Source organism: Chroicocephalus ridibundus, chromosome 10 (assembly GCF_963924245.1).
Source record: "Chroicocephalus ridibundus chromosome 10, bChrRid1.1, whole genome shotgun sequence".
Lineage (NCBI taxonomy): Eukaryota > Metazoa > Chordata > Aves > Charadriiformes > Laridae > Chroicocephalus > Chroicocephalus ridibundus.
In genome coordinates, this window is record NC_086293.1 from 8,979,061 (window position 1) to 8,993,480 (window position 14,420).

The 14,420-nt window shown below is 49.7% G+C and overlaps 1 protein-coding gene across 10 annotated transcripts in view; it reads left to right on the forward strand.

Moving 5' to 3' along the window:
- The window catches only part of TMCC1 (transmembrane and coiled-coil domain family 1), a 101,667-nt gene extending 91,318 nt beyond the window's left edge, over positions 1-10,349 (forward strand). For 9 of the 10 annotated variants that reach the window (XM_063347631.1, XM_063347633.1, XM_063347632.1 and 6 more), the window contains 2 exons: positions 3,419-3,554; positions 6,097-10,349. In XM_063347631.1, coding sequence (XP_063203701.1) covers positions 3,419-3,554; positions 6,097-6,411 — 451 coding nt within the window. In that variant the 3' untranslated portion in view covers positions 6,412-10,349. Of the gene's footprint in view, positions 1-3,418; positions 3,555-4,718; positions 4,779-6,096 lie in introns of all 10 variants that reach the window. The other variant, XR_010072722.1, reaches the window with a different exon arrangement.
- Positions 10,350-14,420: the final 4,071 nt, after the last annotated feature.

Consider the following 14,420-nt stretch of genomic DNA (forward strand, 5'->3'; position numbering starts at 1 on the left):
CTCCTGCCTTCCGCAGGGCTGCTCCGGAGCTGGAGGCTCGGCATGGTGCGGGAGCCAGCCCCGGCCCTCCTGTGCCGCCTAGACACGAGATGTGCAGTATATTGCAGATAGGTAATTGCTTTTAGCTGTCGCTCCACTATTGAAAGCGGTGTGTTCAGCAGCATAAAAATAAAGATCAGATGAGATTTGGTATGACGTAGTTATAAAAAAAAAAAAAAAAAAGGTCCATCTTGAGAGATGCTTGAAGAGAGGTATCAGACTCCATTCACCCTGTATTGAGAAGGTCTTTTAGCATCAGTTCTGTCAGAGTTTCTTTACTTGGCAGGGCACTTACTGAGTGCAGATAAAATGTCTTTATCATCATGACTCTCCCTTACACAGGCTGTATTAGCCGTGTATTTTGCAGCTGTTACTTTGAAATGCCTTAATGCTCTTTAAAAAAAATGAGATGGTCGTACTTGTGTTTCTTAGCCTTTTTCAGGTCAGTTCCCTGATTCCCAAACCGCGAGGCCCAGAAAAGGTGTGGAAATCCGGTCTGGCTTCTTTCAGTGACGTGTACCCATATCCCCTGCTTCAGCCGAGCTCCCCAGCAGTGTCCCAGCCCCGATGAGGAGATGCTCGTGACAGTTGGCACTAGTCTGTTACACAGAAAACTTCCTGTGCTGCAGCTTGTTAATCTAGAGGCTAGTAATTTTAAGAGGAAATGTCACACTTTAGCTAGTGAAAAAATAATTCTTGGGCTCTAATGAGGCATTTTTTGTACCTGGAATAAAGTGGGATTTGATCATTCAAGGCACTGCTGTATTCACAGACGAGTTGAGAATCTGTTGCGTAGACACTGGTGCTTGCATGTTAGAGAGGGAAGTGCGAGTATAATCTTAACCTTCTTGACAGGTGCCCTATCCCTTTTATTTTTGTAGTACCTCTGGGTTAACTATGAGCCATCCTTCAACAGGAGAACCCTGGTCTTGGGCCCTTTACGTCACATGAACCCCTCTTAGCTTTTCAAATTTGAACACCAGTAGAAAACAGCAGGGAAAAAAAATAATTCTAAATTGTAGATAATGGGGCAAGGGGTGAGAAGGCGATGAATGGAGGAAGTGTAATTTCAAAAATAAGTCTGGGTAGGTTGTTTTTTTATTGTATTTTTTTTTTTAATAACCCAATTCAAGCAGTTGCCTGATGCACCAGTTTCTGAGCATGCAGATGATTCTTGGGTGCAAACTGCAAAAGCTGCGGGGTCGAGCAGGGAAGTGGAGGGTGGTTGGGAACGAGCCGTCGGCCCGGCGTTCAGGGCAGGGAGGATGGGAGCCAGCCCTTCTGCTAATCATGTTATGCCTAAACTCTTAACTATACGGATTTGCAGGGTTTCCTTATGTTTCCTGTAGATTGAGGTAGGTTTGAAGTTATTAAAATACAATTGTTTCTTGTTGGAGAACAGGATTTAAGCTGCTTGGCAACAGCTGTTTTATGAAGGGCGTTTATGTGGGAGGAGGTTAAAAGGCATAATCATGATATTTTCAGAAATGCTTAAGTCCCTTTTTGTGTAACAAACCCACTGGAGAATTTTGTAATATATTAACAAACTGAATATATTTCAAGTAATTTATGCTGCCTTTGGGACTTAGAGCGGGTTCAGTTGTGATTTCTTGGTTGTCGGCAAGTTGGTTTGTTTTTAAGTTGGGTGGGAACAAATGGCAATATTAATTATCTGGGCTCCTTCTTCATTAGCCCGTCTTCACATGGCTATTCCCTTGTCTGCAGCTTGTTGTTCCTGGGAAACCAGTTCTCTCCGCGTCCTGCCTGGTTGCGCAGCTCTTGTGGCACCTCTCCGGGCTGAGCCCCGTCCGCGGGGTTGTCCCAGTCTCGCTGAGGGTTGACCACGTGTGTTTCAGTGTTGGACGTTGTCGTGCTGAGTCTGGCTCCTTCTTAGTTTAAAGCAATACTCCATTGGGAATGTAAATGAAAATTCTCTTTAGACTTTTCAATTAAAAACAAGACCCCAAGACTGTTTTTAAAGGCTAGCTCGTGCCTACAGGTTCTGAGTATTTAGCTTGTGAAGAACCAAAAATCTTGAAAAAAAAAAAAAAATGGAAGCGAGATTTTTATCATAGTTTCAGAACTTGTGATTAAATTCTTTGTTTATTCATTTTATGCATGTGTGTGTATAAATTAAATTCAGATGGAGTCAGAGGGGAACTGAAATTAAAACAAGGAATTATCTCTGTGTTTGATTCCTTAGAAATTTCTCAGTTATTAGTACCAAGGGTCAGATGATAAGAGCTATACGCTAAGCTTTTTCTGTGCTGTTACAATGAGAAGACTTCAGTCAGTGGAAGTTAGAGTGGGAAAACCCCAAGGCCACAGTAGCTGCACCCAAACCTTAGTCGCCATCAGCTGTCGCTTGTAATGACCCACGAATGCGAAGCCAGCGGGAAGCGGGAGGAAGAGGATGGTTCAATGGCACACAGCTCACCTCTCCCGACCCTTGAGCTATGGCCAAGCCCCCTCCGTGTGTTTCCCTTTTGGAAGGAATACAAATACTTCCCTGATTTTAAAAGGGTCTTGAAGCATGAGTTGCTTGTAAATTTGGACTTGAAATTCCAAAAATGAAGTGCCTACGTACAAATGCAAAGTACCCCTAATGTATTTCGAAAGTGTTAAAATATAACAATATGGAGCAAAATAACATCTGGAACGTTGAAGTAAACTGAAAACTCCCTCAATGGGAAACAAAACCCCATGTCTCGGAATGGTTGTGGCTCAGTTTTTTGGACAGCCCTCTTTCCAAGGACTGCTCCCAGACCATTCACCATCAGCAAACTGAAAAATAAGCCCGCAGGTTAATGATTCACGTGCCTTCCTTATTAATAATGTGATGACCTTTGCTAGTTAGGCTGAATCATTCATGAGAGATAAAGAAAAAATAAGTCAAAGACATCCATGTGACCTCACATGTGAAGATCAGACGGGACCAGCATGTTCTCTGAGGCATCAGTCATGTTTAAGTTCTGTGTCATCATTTTTATGCCAGTTACTGTTCCGAGTGTAGATGAAAATGCCTCAGAGCTTATCATATTAGAAGGGAACTATTTGATTTAAGTAGAAGTTTGGGAAATAACTTACTCTATTCTAATTCTGTCCTTGATTTCTTGCATCACTTGACAGTTGTCGTTTAACCGCTCTGTGTGTTTTTCCCCAGGATAGAAACAGGATTAACATTACCTGTCCTGGGCGAAAGGGTTTCCCCAGTTGGCAGTGAGAGGGCCTTACATTGTAACGCGAGCTTGTGTGACGGCTGAGGCAGCCACGCTGGTTTTGGGTAAAAAGTCTGTGATGTTCATTGATCGATTGTTACTGGTGTAACTTTGCCGTCCTCCTCTCGTTAAAGCTACTGTACTATGTATATCATTTCTAGATGCGAAAGACTGGAAGAGCAGCTGAATGACCTGACCGAGCTCCACCAGAACGAGATCCTCAACTTAAAGCAGGAGCTGGCCAGCATGGAGGAGAAAATCGCCTATCAGTCCTACGAGCGAGCGCGGGACATCCAGGTGGGTGACAGAACCAAGGACGCTCCAGTCCCGACTTCCACCTGCTCTTTCCACAACTCATTCACTTCTGTGATTCACTATTTGGTTTTAATCCCTGTAGCTTTATCGCTAAACGGCATATTGACGAGTTCTTTATTCCATCTCTGTCCCTCGGGTGTCTCTCCAGGTCACCATCAGGCAGGTTCCTCTCCAGAGGGACCCCGCCACTTGCTCCAGAGCAGTTTTTAAGTAAGTTGTAGCAAAGTGGAAGCCTGCATCCACTTTTTGTACAGGGTTTTGTAGGGTATTCAAAACTAATGGGCCGTGCCCTGAACACTTTTTTTTTACAGTATCATTCCCAGTGAACTGACCCTGGGGTGTGTTTCTGTGTCACTAATTTTAGAGCAATGATCACATATGTCTAAGGAAAAATGGCTTTGTGTATCCACTGTCAGGAAACAATTCTTTCTGTTGGTTTTGCCCAAATAAGGAGGTATTTTCTCTGAAAGTTTCTTTCAGTATGCAAAAGACCAAAGCTATGGAAACAGAGATTATGGAGTTGAAGGGCCTTCCACAGAGCAAAAGACCTGGGAAATGCTTCTGAGCAGCCACCAAACCTTATAAAGAAAGGCCTATTCGGAAAGAGATCTATCGTCCGTTTTACATACTTGTGCTCGTTTTAGCAGGCATCTTGGTTTTGATCACTGACACGAGATACTGATAGTGTGAGCAGAGAACTGTAGGTTGGAATTCTCCCTGTGGCTGCCCCCGAGGAACCTTGGGTGGGTGATCTCCTGGGGCCGGCGCCAGCAGAGATGTGGATCTGCTGTGATCCCAGCTGCACCGCGGCCCCCGGCTGCCGCGGGGGCTGAGCGGTTTGCCCCCGTAGCCACGATGGAGACGAGCCCTGCGTGTCACTGACCTCCCCAGGCATGATGCAATGACAGAGAAATGTAACAGGTGACAATGACCTTTAAGCTAAGGCTAAAATAAATCGGCGTCTGCGGACAGTGGTGCCGTGGCCTCCGACAGAGTAAACAGGAGACTCTCCCTTGGGGGAATGTAACAATACTCAGGTCTTGTTCTCCTCTCTAATTTGACAGGGCAGGAAAAAGTAAGGTTGAAAACTTAAATTGAAATGGGGGTTTCTCAATAGCTTTTTTTAATCTTCATTTTACGATTCAGCGCTTTTAGTGTAAACCTGGAAATTGGGACAGACGGTTCCTCAGCATTGCTGGGGAAAAGGTAAGTGTTTTCTCGCATAAAGAACTAGTGAAGAGCATGGGCTGCTGTTGCAGCAGAGCAGTGACAGAGCTGGGTCTGGTTCCTGTTGGGGGGACCAGCCTGAGAGAGGCGGCCGCTTGCTGCAGGCTTCGAGGTGGGCCCGAAGTTGGCCTTTATGTCTGAGAAAGGCAACTCCGAGGCAGGTTTAATGGAACCGTTGTAACTTTGTATCTCCAAGAGCAGAAAGGTCTCCTTGCATTAATTACCCTAAAAGCCCTCCTCCTTCTCCCTAGCCCACCATGGCATGTCGGCAGTGTTGCACTGCAGCTTGGGTTGGTCCATTTGAAGTTCAGCATGGTGGAAAGGTCCAAAAGCAAATCGCTCCAATAGAGATGTGTTGTACAGGGAAGTCTTCTCCTTCCATGTACTTCTGCTTTGCCTCTTCCTAGAGGCAGTTTCATAAGTCTCATGCTTCTCATCCTTCTCCTGGACACCTCCTTTCTCTGACCCTTGCCGTGCCACACTCGCTGCAGTCTGGAGGAGGAGATCTTCCTCCCATGACAGCAGTGGGACAGTCCCGCCCTGGTGCTCCTCAGACCTTTCCCTGAGCTTGTGCAGCTCGCTAAGCAAGCAGAATGCGGCCAAGCCTTTTTGATCAGTTGCTTTTGTTGACTTAAGTTTTCTGCAGGGTTGACTAGAGACTTGAATGGGTCGGACAAGCACAAGCCACTGCAAGGAAAGTGATGGAAGTGGGAGGCTCTGGGAGTGCGCATCCCAGAAGAGGAGGAGTGCTGGCTGGACACAGCACCTTTGTCCTCTCAGTGGTCTCTTAGAAGCAAAGCTGAGATGAGCAGCTCACTGGGCATCCCTCCCCCTTTCTGGACAGACAGAGGCTGTCTGCTTGCTGGGGGCTGTCAGCATCCTCCTCCCTGCGGGTCTGGCTGCAAGGAGGAAGGGTGCCCAGGTCCCAGGTGACTGCGCTGTGTGCAGGGACAGGCAGCTGGCAGCACAAAGTGGCAGCTGAAGCGTGTGTGTCAACAAAGCCTGACTTGTGCCCAGCCTGTCAGCTCTCTGTCCGGCCTCTCTGGTGCCAATGAGATGACGTGGTGTGTTACAAACTGCAATACCTCGTTAAAGAGGGGCTCCTCACCCTTAGTCCCGTGAGATGGCACAGCTTCCTCTGCTCCTGCTGCAGGATTTGAAACGGGTGCGGTGACTCACGTCCTGCAGGAGGTGACTAAGGCATGAGGAGGGTGGCCGTGGCCCGGCCTGGCCGGTCAGGTAAGAGCCGTGGGACTTGTGGGGCGCTGGCGACCCAGCGGTGTGTTCTCGCCCGCAGGAGGCCCTGGAAGCCTGCCAGACCCGCATCTCCAAGATGGAGCTGCAGCAGCAGCAGCAGCAGGTGGTGCAGCTGGAGGGGCTGGAGAACGCCACGGCCAGGAACCTGCTGGGGAAGTTCATCAACATCCTCCTGGCTGTCATGGCCGTCCTCCTCGTCTTCGTCTCCACTGTGGCCAACTGCGTCGTGCCCCTCATGAAGACTCGCAATAGGACGTTCAGCACTTTATTTATAGTGGTTTTCATTGCCTTTTTGTGGAAGCACTGGGACGCCATCACCGGCTACTTGGAACGGTTCTTGTCTCCCCCCAGATGATGGCGGCAGGAATTGGCTGCATCGCCCTCCTCCCGGCGCTCTCAGCGAGCAAGCGTGGCAAAGATTAGTCAGCAACTACTCTGCTGAAGTTTTAAAGTGTCCGAGTGAATTTGTTTACATTTAGAATAACGTTTTTTCTCTGCAAGATGCATTGCAATAGTATTTTTTAGATTTTATTCAAGAACTCTTTTTGGCGAGAATCCTGGATAATTTTTATGTAGCATGGTTCTCTTTGGATGCAAATCTTAAGATTCTTTAAAGTGTACAAAAGAAATAAATAAAATACAGAAATTTGGAGCATACCAATGGGCAATTTAAATTGTGGCTTGAACTACTGTACTAAACCTGTCAGGAAGGAGAGAATGTGGTTAGCTTAAGATGAGCAAAGCTAAATCTAGTGCACAGCCTTGAACGATGGTACCACAGCAAACCTGTAACACTAAACTTTTACTGTGAAGTCTGCTCACATTCCATGTCCAAACGTGTGCGTTCAGAGTGGTTTCTTTCCTTAACAAGAGAAAAACAGCAACGTGTGGATCTCTTCCCCCAGCTCAGCGTCTGGGTTCACCGTTTGTACTAACCTGACCTACAAGAACTGTCTCTAAGGCTGGCTAACTTTGCTAAGCGTATGAAGTGGAAGGCTCATGCCATACACAGTAACTGCACGGTCGTGCTACAGTATTTTGAAGTAGTCCTTGAAATACTTATCTTTAAGCAGAAGCCCTTGGTCGCACTTTTAAGGTTTTTTTTATATATGTATATTCACAGATTTAAAAAAAAATCCAAACAGCATACTTGAAGAGTGTAATACTCAAACTCTCAGTGCTTCCTTATTGTTTCTAATAGGATTTTTTATTATAATTATTATTATTATTATTGGGGGTTTTTTTGGAAGGGGTCGGGAGGGTCATTGCGTTTTTTTTTTTTTTCCTTTTAAATAAAGAAGTGATGTTTTCAAATGAAGAAATGCGTGAATAATTGTGAGCTGTCTTGTCCTGAAACAGTTTTGAGGAGGGCAGAGAGTAGTTTCTAGTGCCAGCCTGTCTGGAGCGCAGCGCTGTTCATACGCCATCTATCTGTCCTCGGAGCATACAGATGCAGCATCATGAAAAACATCTCTATCTTCTCCACACGTTTTTGTCATGCAGGGCTTTTTTTTTCTTTTTTTTTCTTCTTTCTCCAGATATGAAGGACAGTATGTTTGTATTCCTCATTTCCACGTCATCTCTCATTCCTGGCCTCAGGATAAGAATAAGGAATTTCTCTTCATGCCTTCTTAGGGAAAAGACATGTTCTTTTAAGGAAAGAAATACTGAATCAACAATCCACTTAGAAGAATGGTTGTCTCAGAAATATCTCTGATTTAATTTTTAAATAAACCCTTAAAAAGTGAAACCAAAGTTTTCCTCCTGTCAGGCTCTGGTACGGTCATTTGTGTGTCTGTGTAGAGACCTTTGCGCGCTGCAGCTGTGAGCTGTGACGTAGAGAGCATCCTCCTCTTCAGCCCTGGGGCAAGCACTTGTGTCGGTACCTTCTCGAAGCTCGAAAGGAAACGTCAGCTTCAAATGTAACTCTCAAGTCGTGGTGACGTGCTGTTGCTGGGGACCTGTTGGTGCTGGCAGGCTTCGTGCCCAAGGCATCTGCCTTCCCTCTGCTTGTTTTTAACTGGTGTCCCTGTCACTGTAACAAAGCCAAGATTCAACTTCCCTCTCCATGAAATCCAAAAAGGCTCCAGGATTCTCTTTCAAAACCGTTTATGGTGTTTAGTTAGATCTTACTGTTTTCCTTCCTTCCAGGCTTAAGTTCCCTCTAAGAACCAAATGTTGCCCAAGTGACCTAAACCAGTCAAAATCATACATATATGGAACATCATATATATATACACACACACACATACAGAACCCTCGGACTTTTTTTGCTACGATGCAGATTCTGGGTTCTGAGAAATTCCCTCAAACTAGATTAATTGCCCTGAGGGTCTTCTGATTGCCAGCGGAGACAAGCCCCCTGCCGTCCAGCCATCCTCCTTCCTTCGAAGATTGTGTTTTGTTTTGCCATGGTCACAGGAAACTCAGGTACCCCTCTCTCTCCCCAGGGATCCCAGCACACTTCCTGCCGCCACCTGCACTAATCTGCTCCTGTCCTACTTAAAACAAATTGCCAATTGCAACTGGCTCAAGCCAAAAATAATCATGTTTTCCAGAGAGCCGCAGACAGAGCACAGATTGCGTAAACATCCCCTCCCTCCACCGTGCTGCCAGCGCCAGCCACGCTCTCTTCTGTTTACCGCCCTTCTCCAGCTGATTCAGACGACATGGGTAGCCCATTACGTAGCGTTTGTCAGAAACGAAGAACTGATTTGGCACGTAATTGAAAAGCTTTGTTGCCTTTATTCTGAAACCTGGCCTTTGCACCTCTGTTTTTCTCAGTTCTGATCACACTAGAATTGCTCCTGGTAGGTTTTTATGCGGTGAAAGCAGGAAGGAGTTGAAAGCCAATGGATCTGGACACTTGGTGCCACTTGGTTGTAGTGTTTGAAGGAAGTGTTTGTCCCTCCTCTTCTTTATGTCCTAATTTCATTTAGTGTCTCAGCTCTGAGTTGTCTTCAGTAAATAATTGCTAATTTGCCAGAAGGCACAGGCTTAATAGGAACTTATCACCTCAAAACTGTTCGGTGAAGGCCATGTACGTGTGGTTCTGGACAATGTCTGTCTGTCTGTCTGTCTCCTTCTCTCTCGACAGTTCCTTCCATTCCAGAAAGTTGTCTGCAGTAATGCCATGTATGATGCTGCATCCACTTCTCATATCCTGACACAACTGCCATGTGTTTTGCCTTTGCATTAGCAGAACGTTTTGGGGTTTTCCTCCCTCTTCACTTTGAAGGTCTGTGATGATTTCTGATAGCTTAACAATGATTATATTGTTGGAAATGTGATTCTAGCTTTAAAGCTCCTCTCCTTGTAAGTGGTTGTGTTTGCTTTCCTGATGAAGCGTTTCTGGATGACACGTAGAAGACAGTTTTGCCACGGATGTGAGTGTGCGTGTGAGTACCTTTCATTAGCCTTCCTATGGATGTCAACTTTTTAGTGACCGTCTCTGAGTTGCGGAATGTTTCCCAAGACGTTTCATATTCAGAGTTGAAACGATTCTGAAATTGCTTAGATATGTTGAGCACATATCAACTTGGCGTATAAAAAGGGAAGAATATAATGGACTGCGTTAGTTCAAAAAGCAGCAGCTCTTCATTGCAATTCTGTGGTTCAAATGAAGTTCGTGTTTCCCCCATTTGCTTTTGCGATGTAAAAAAGAAAGCAAATTTTGATGCAAAAAAAAATTTACCATTTTAAATTTTATAAAGTTCTCTTTTCTGTCAGCCTCATTAGTTTAGTTTAATGATACTGAGCATGCTCACAGCAATTACTTCGTTGGTTTATTCCAGTCCCATGAATTCTTAGGGTCTGATCAGATTAAATGTTGAGTTCTGTACACGTTGCATCGGGACAGAAAAGCACTGTCTTTCAGCTTTGAAAATATGCATTTTTTTAATTAAAAAAGCAGCATTATAACAAAAGAAGCCAAGCTACAAAGGGGTTCAAGATTGGGTAGTTTTGCCAGTTTTTAAGTGAATTCTGAATGTGGCTAAAGAGTTAAAAACCCTGTGTGTCTGTGTTGTGTATGCCAGGTGGTATAGTAGTAGGCAACTGACTTAGCTGTAAGTGTGTTTTAAAAGTGTAAAAAAATAAACAGAAAAACTCACTTGCACGGGTTGAAAAGTACAGAAATGACACTTGTGAACGTAACACTGTAGTTTATAGATCTTAAGCTGCTAATTGTTGAGAGAGATTTACATTTGTCTTGTCTGATTGTCGCAGATTTATCTGTGGCACTTTTACTGTATATAAAAAACTTTAAATAAAGACCTCAGCTATTAACACTGGCCTAATTTGGGTGTTTCCAAAGGGTCGGGGCGGGGGGAGCAGGGAGAAAAAGAGGGGTGGGTTAAAACTGTGCTGAGCCCTAATAGCTTAACATTCGAGCAAGTTCTCCATAGATCCCGTCGTCAAACCTCATCCTATAATCAGCCGTACAGCACCTGGGCACGGCGAGGGTAAATGGGCTGCTCTGCGGGCAGCGGGGAGGAAGAGCAGCACTGCACTCTTCCTCCCCCGTCTCCCTCCCAGCCGCCCGGAGCCCGGCACCTCTGCGCAGGGCCACTGGACTGTTGGTGTGACTGGCCCATCACAGCGTTTCCCGGCCCGCCCCACCTGCAGAGCTGCCTCCCGTTGGAGGGGGTACGATTAGATGAGATGCCCAAGAGGTGTCTGTGTGTGAGGAACAGGGAGTTGGTCCCGAGTTTTCCACCTCTGGACTGCGCTGGTGGAGACGGGGCGAGCTGGGTCTTGCTCCTGTGGACTTTCTCCTTCCTGGGATTGCAGGAGCAGCTCTGCGCTGCGCAGCAAGGTGCATTTCGAGCCTCACCTGTATTTCTCAGGTGGATCTCGTGATGGAGCAGCACCAGGCCCCAGCTCAGCTGGTGGGACAGCATCCACTAAAGCCCAGCCCTGTTGGAGAAAGGCAAGGGCCTGTATGATGTTGGTTGGGCCACCACTATAAACGTAAGTATTTTGTCTTCCAGGTTTCACAGAAGAATTTTTGAGTTCTTCAGTATTTGTACAAGCTGGAAGTGAGCAGATACCTCACTGACGATCCTCCTGGGTTTTGGTCATGTGGTCTCAAGAGCACAGAACCGAGAAGGGAACGGCAGCAACTTTTTAGGGGGAAGGGACTGAGTAATTTTCTGTTTTCAGGAAATGATGCAAGTGCTGTAAAACCAGCAAGAGATCAAAAAGCAAAAGCGGCTGTTTGCAGTGATTTTTCTCTGTAGTCTTCCCACAACCAGAATGGAAATCCCAGCAGAGTACGGATTAAGCAAGTGCATGGGGCTGCTTTTGCTAGGGCTGTCTGGCTCAAGACAGGACATGGGTGCTGGTTGTGAAGTTCAATGTTTCTGCATCCCTTTGGTGCAGTCACCTGACAGGTGCTGGTCGGGCTCGTGTGGTTGTTGAACGTGGCTCAGGATCAACAGGGGGCATGATGACCGGGCGTGAAAGCAGTGGCCTCTACTCCCACGTCAACAGTTTTAATCCCATCATTTAGAGGATTAGGAGTTGTTATTCAGCTTTTCGGTTGGTCTGTGGGAAGTGGTTTGGTAGCTCCACCCAGGTCGTGGGGACACACAGGGATGTGGCAAGGGTATGGTTATGCTGGGTTGCCACAGTGGATGTGAAGAATTGGCTGAGCTTCCTCACTGGAGCCGTCATTCTTCCAGGTCAAATCACAACACGTTGATGTGTTGACAGTGGAAAGTCGGGCAAACAGACAGCTCCCTACCACAACACGTCCATCTTCAAGTTGTTGCTTAAAAGCTCTGAATCCACTTTCTGCTTTAAAAGACAGTGCTGGTCAGTGGTTTATTGGCCTCAGCGGAGCCTCCCGCACTGACGGGAGTTCAGCAGAAATGGGAAGTAGGTTCTCTGCTGCCTGAGTCGCCGTGAAATGGAACATCCCTGGGCAAACCAGCTCTGCCGAGTGGTTCATCTCCCTCAGTCCCTCTGAATTTGGGACTAAGAGTCACCGCGTAGGTGTGCTCTGCTTTTGCACCATCCTTGTGCCAGCCCTGGCCCAACGGGGCACAGCAGGGACTGCTGCCTGAGGAGAAATGTGGGAGCAGGATGGGACACTGTGGCGTTTCCAGCCTCCCTCCTGGGAGCCGGTTTGCCTGCAGCCCTGCCTGCGCCCAGCCTGTACGTTGAACGCGCCTGGCCATCAGCGGGTCTGAAGGAGTTCCAAAGTTCCTCCACTACGCACACAAAAGCACTCGAATCCTGCAGAGGTCAACTACGAGATACCTGCCGTGGCAGCCTCGAGGGCATCCCTGTCTCCAGTTTCGTTGTTTGAAGGAAACTTTTTTCATTTCCAGCTGGTTTGGGTGTTGCTGCCGCAGCTGCGCATCGCCCGCGTGTGTCTCCAGCCCCTCAACGTGAACACAAGCGCAGGGTCAAGACAGCCCCCAGTCACCCTTGGCCTTGCTGAAAGTGCCACGCAGGGGGAGGCCGCTGGCGGGGGCTGAGCGGGGGGAGCCCTGGGTTTGCCCGGGGAAGGGGCTGGCGCCGGGAGCACGGCTCACCCTCGGCTGGGCACCCCGAGGGGCGAGGGGGGCGCTTGGGGAGTGACCGTCCTGGTTACGCGGGGAGGGATCCTGAGAAGAGAACGGGGACCGTACGGGCATCAGTCACCATTCGGTGGCGCAAAACATCTTCAAGGAGACAGCATCGCCCCGCGCCTCCCGCACCGCTCCCCTGTCTGCGGCATCTGCGGTCCTCGGCGGGGGTCTAACAGCGCCCTCCCGCGCTGCTCGGGAACTTTGGTGACTTTCCTCCCAAAAATGTTCGTTTGAAAACTCTTTGGCTTATTTCGGATCAGCTCTGCTCCCGCGCCGGTCCCATCTGCATTTCCCGCCCTCGCTGGGGGCAGCCTGTGCGGGGGCAGCCGCGCCCCCTGCGCCCCCCCCCGCCCCGCTCCCGGCCGGGAGAGGCTGAGCCCGAGCCGCAGCGGCCGGTGCGGGGGCGGCTGGGCCCGAGCCTGCGGGGACCCGCGGGGAAAAGAGCGAGCTGCGGGAGCGCCGCGTTCCGCGGGAAGTCGGGGCCGGCCCCGGGGCGCAGCGGGGCCCTCGCGGCGCACGGAGCTGCCGAGGGCCCTGGGCGGGCCGGGCGCGGGGACGCGGCCTGAGCCGCTCCCGTCCGAGTCGTTTTAATTACCGGGGATTAACTAATAGATGTTAATGGTTCTAATCTGATTTACAATAATCCGAAGGGGGCACCGCGCGCCCCCGGCCCCGCCCCCGGAACGCGCGGCCCCGCCCCGCCCGGTCTCTTGCCGCCACCCGCGGTCTCTGCCGCCCCCTGGCGGCCACGCGGCGCCGCAGCTGCGCGGCCGGGCCGGGATCGGGCCCCGGGGCCGCCGTCCGGCGGCTGCCGCCCGCTCCCGGGGGCGCGGCCGTGTCCCCCCGCCAAGCGGAGCAGGGCGGAGCAGCCGCTGGGCCGGCAGCCCCTGGGCAGCCGTGCCGTGCCGGAGCAGGGCAGGGCCCCCGGGGCTGGTGTGTCCCGCAGCGGCTGCACGGCCCCCAGCTGCCTCCTGGCACCCCGGGCTGCGTCTGTCCCACCAGCGATGGCAGGACGCCCAGCGGGCACGGGGACGGCCGGGAGGAGCAGCCCTGGGCGCTGGCACAGCCCGGCTCGCCCCGCCTGCGGGCAGAGCCGCTGTGTTCCCCGGCACAGCCGCCTTGGCTGGTTTGTCAGGGCGGTTTCCCCCCAGAAATGGCGGGGGAAATCCCCCCGTGCTGGGGAATGTGTGGTGACACGGAGACCAGGACTCCGCGCAGTGACACAAGCACCTTGCTGATGTTGCCATGGGGCTCCGGAGGATCCCTGCCATACAAATGGCCCAGCCTCCCCTCTCTGCCGCTGGGCCACAGGCAGCAGCTGCAGCAGCACAGCAAAGACCCCGAGCTGCTCCCCTTGAGCGGGACCCCTCTCCCCCATGGCTCGGCATCACTGCAGAAGTGACTCAGTGGTTATAACAGCTTGAATCCACTCCTGCGTCCGACAGGAACAGCCTCTCCCTGCTCAGGTTGGGCTGTCCCTCTCCTTCCTGCACTTTCCCACGCAGCATTCCGGCCTGCGCTCAGCTCCAATGGCTGCGTGGAAGGCAACCCCATGGCCGTGGGCCATGGCTCTGCAACGCGCCGTTGCCCCAGCCCTGGAGGGAGCTGTTCTGAGGCATAATTGTTTATGGCATTCATTGATGGGTCTCAAACCAGCTTTCACATAAGGCTGAATGCTCTGCTTCTGGTGTGTTGAGCATGTCTGGGTCTGTGATTACAGTGAAAATTAGTCACTTGTCTGATGGGGAGCTTTCTGCTCCTCTCCTCAAAGTGGGGCTGGAGTCTA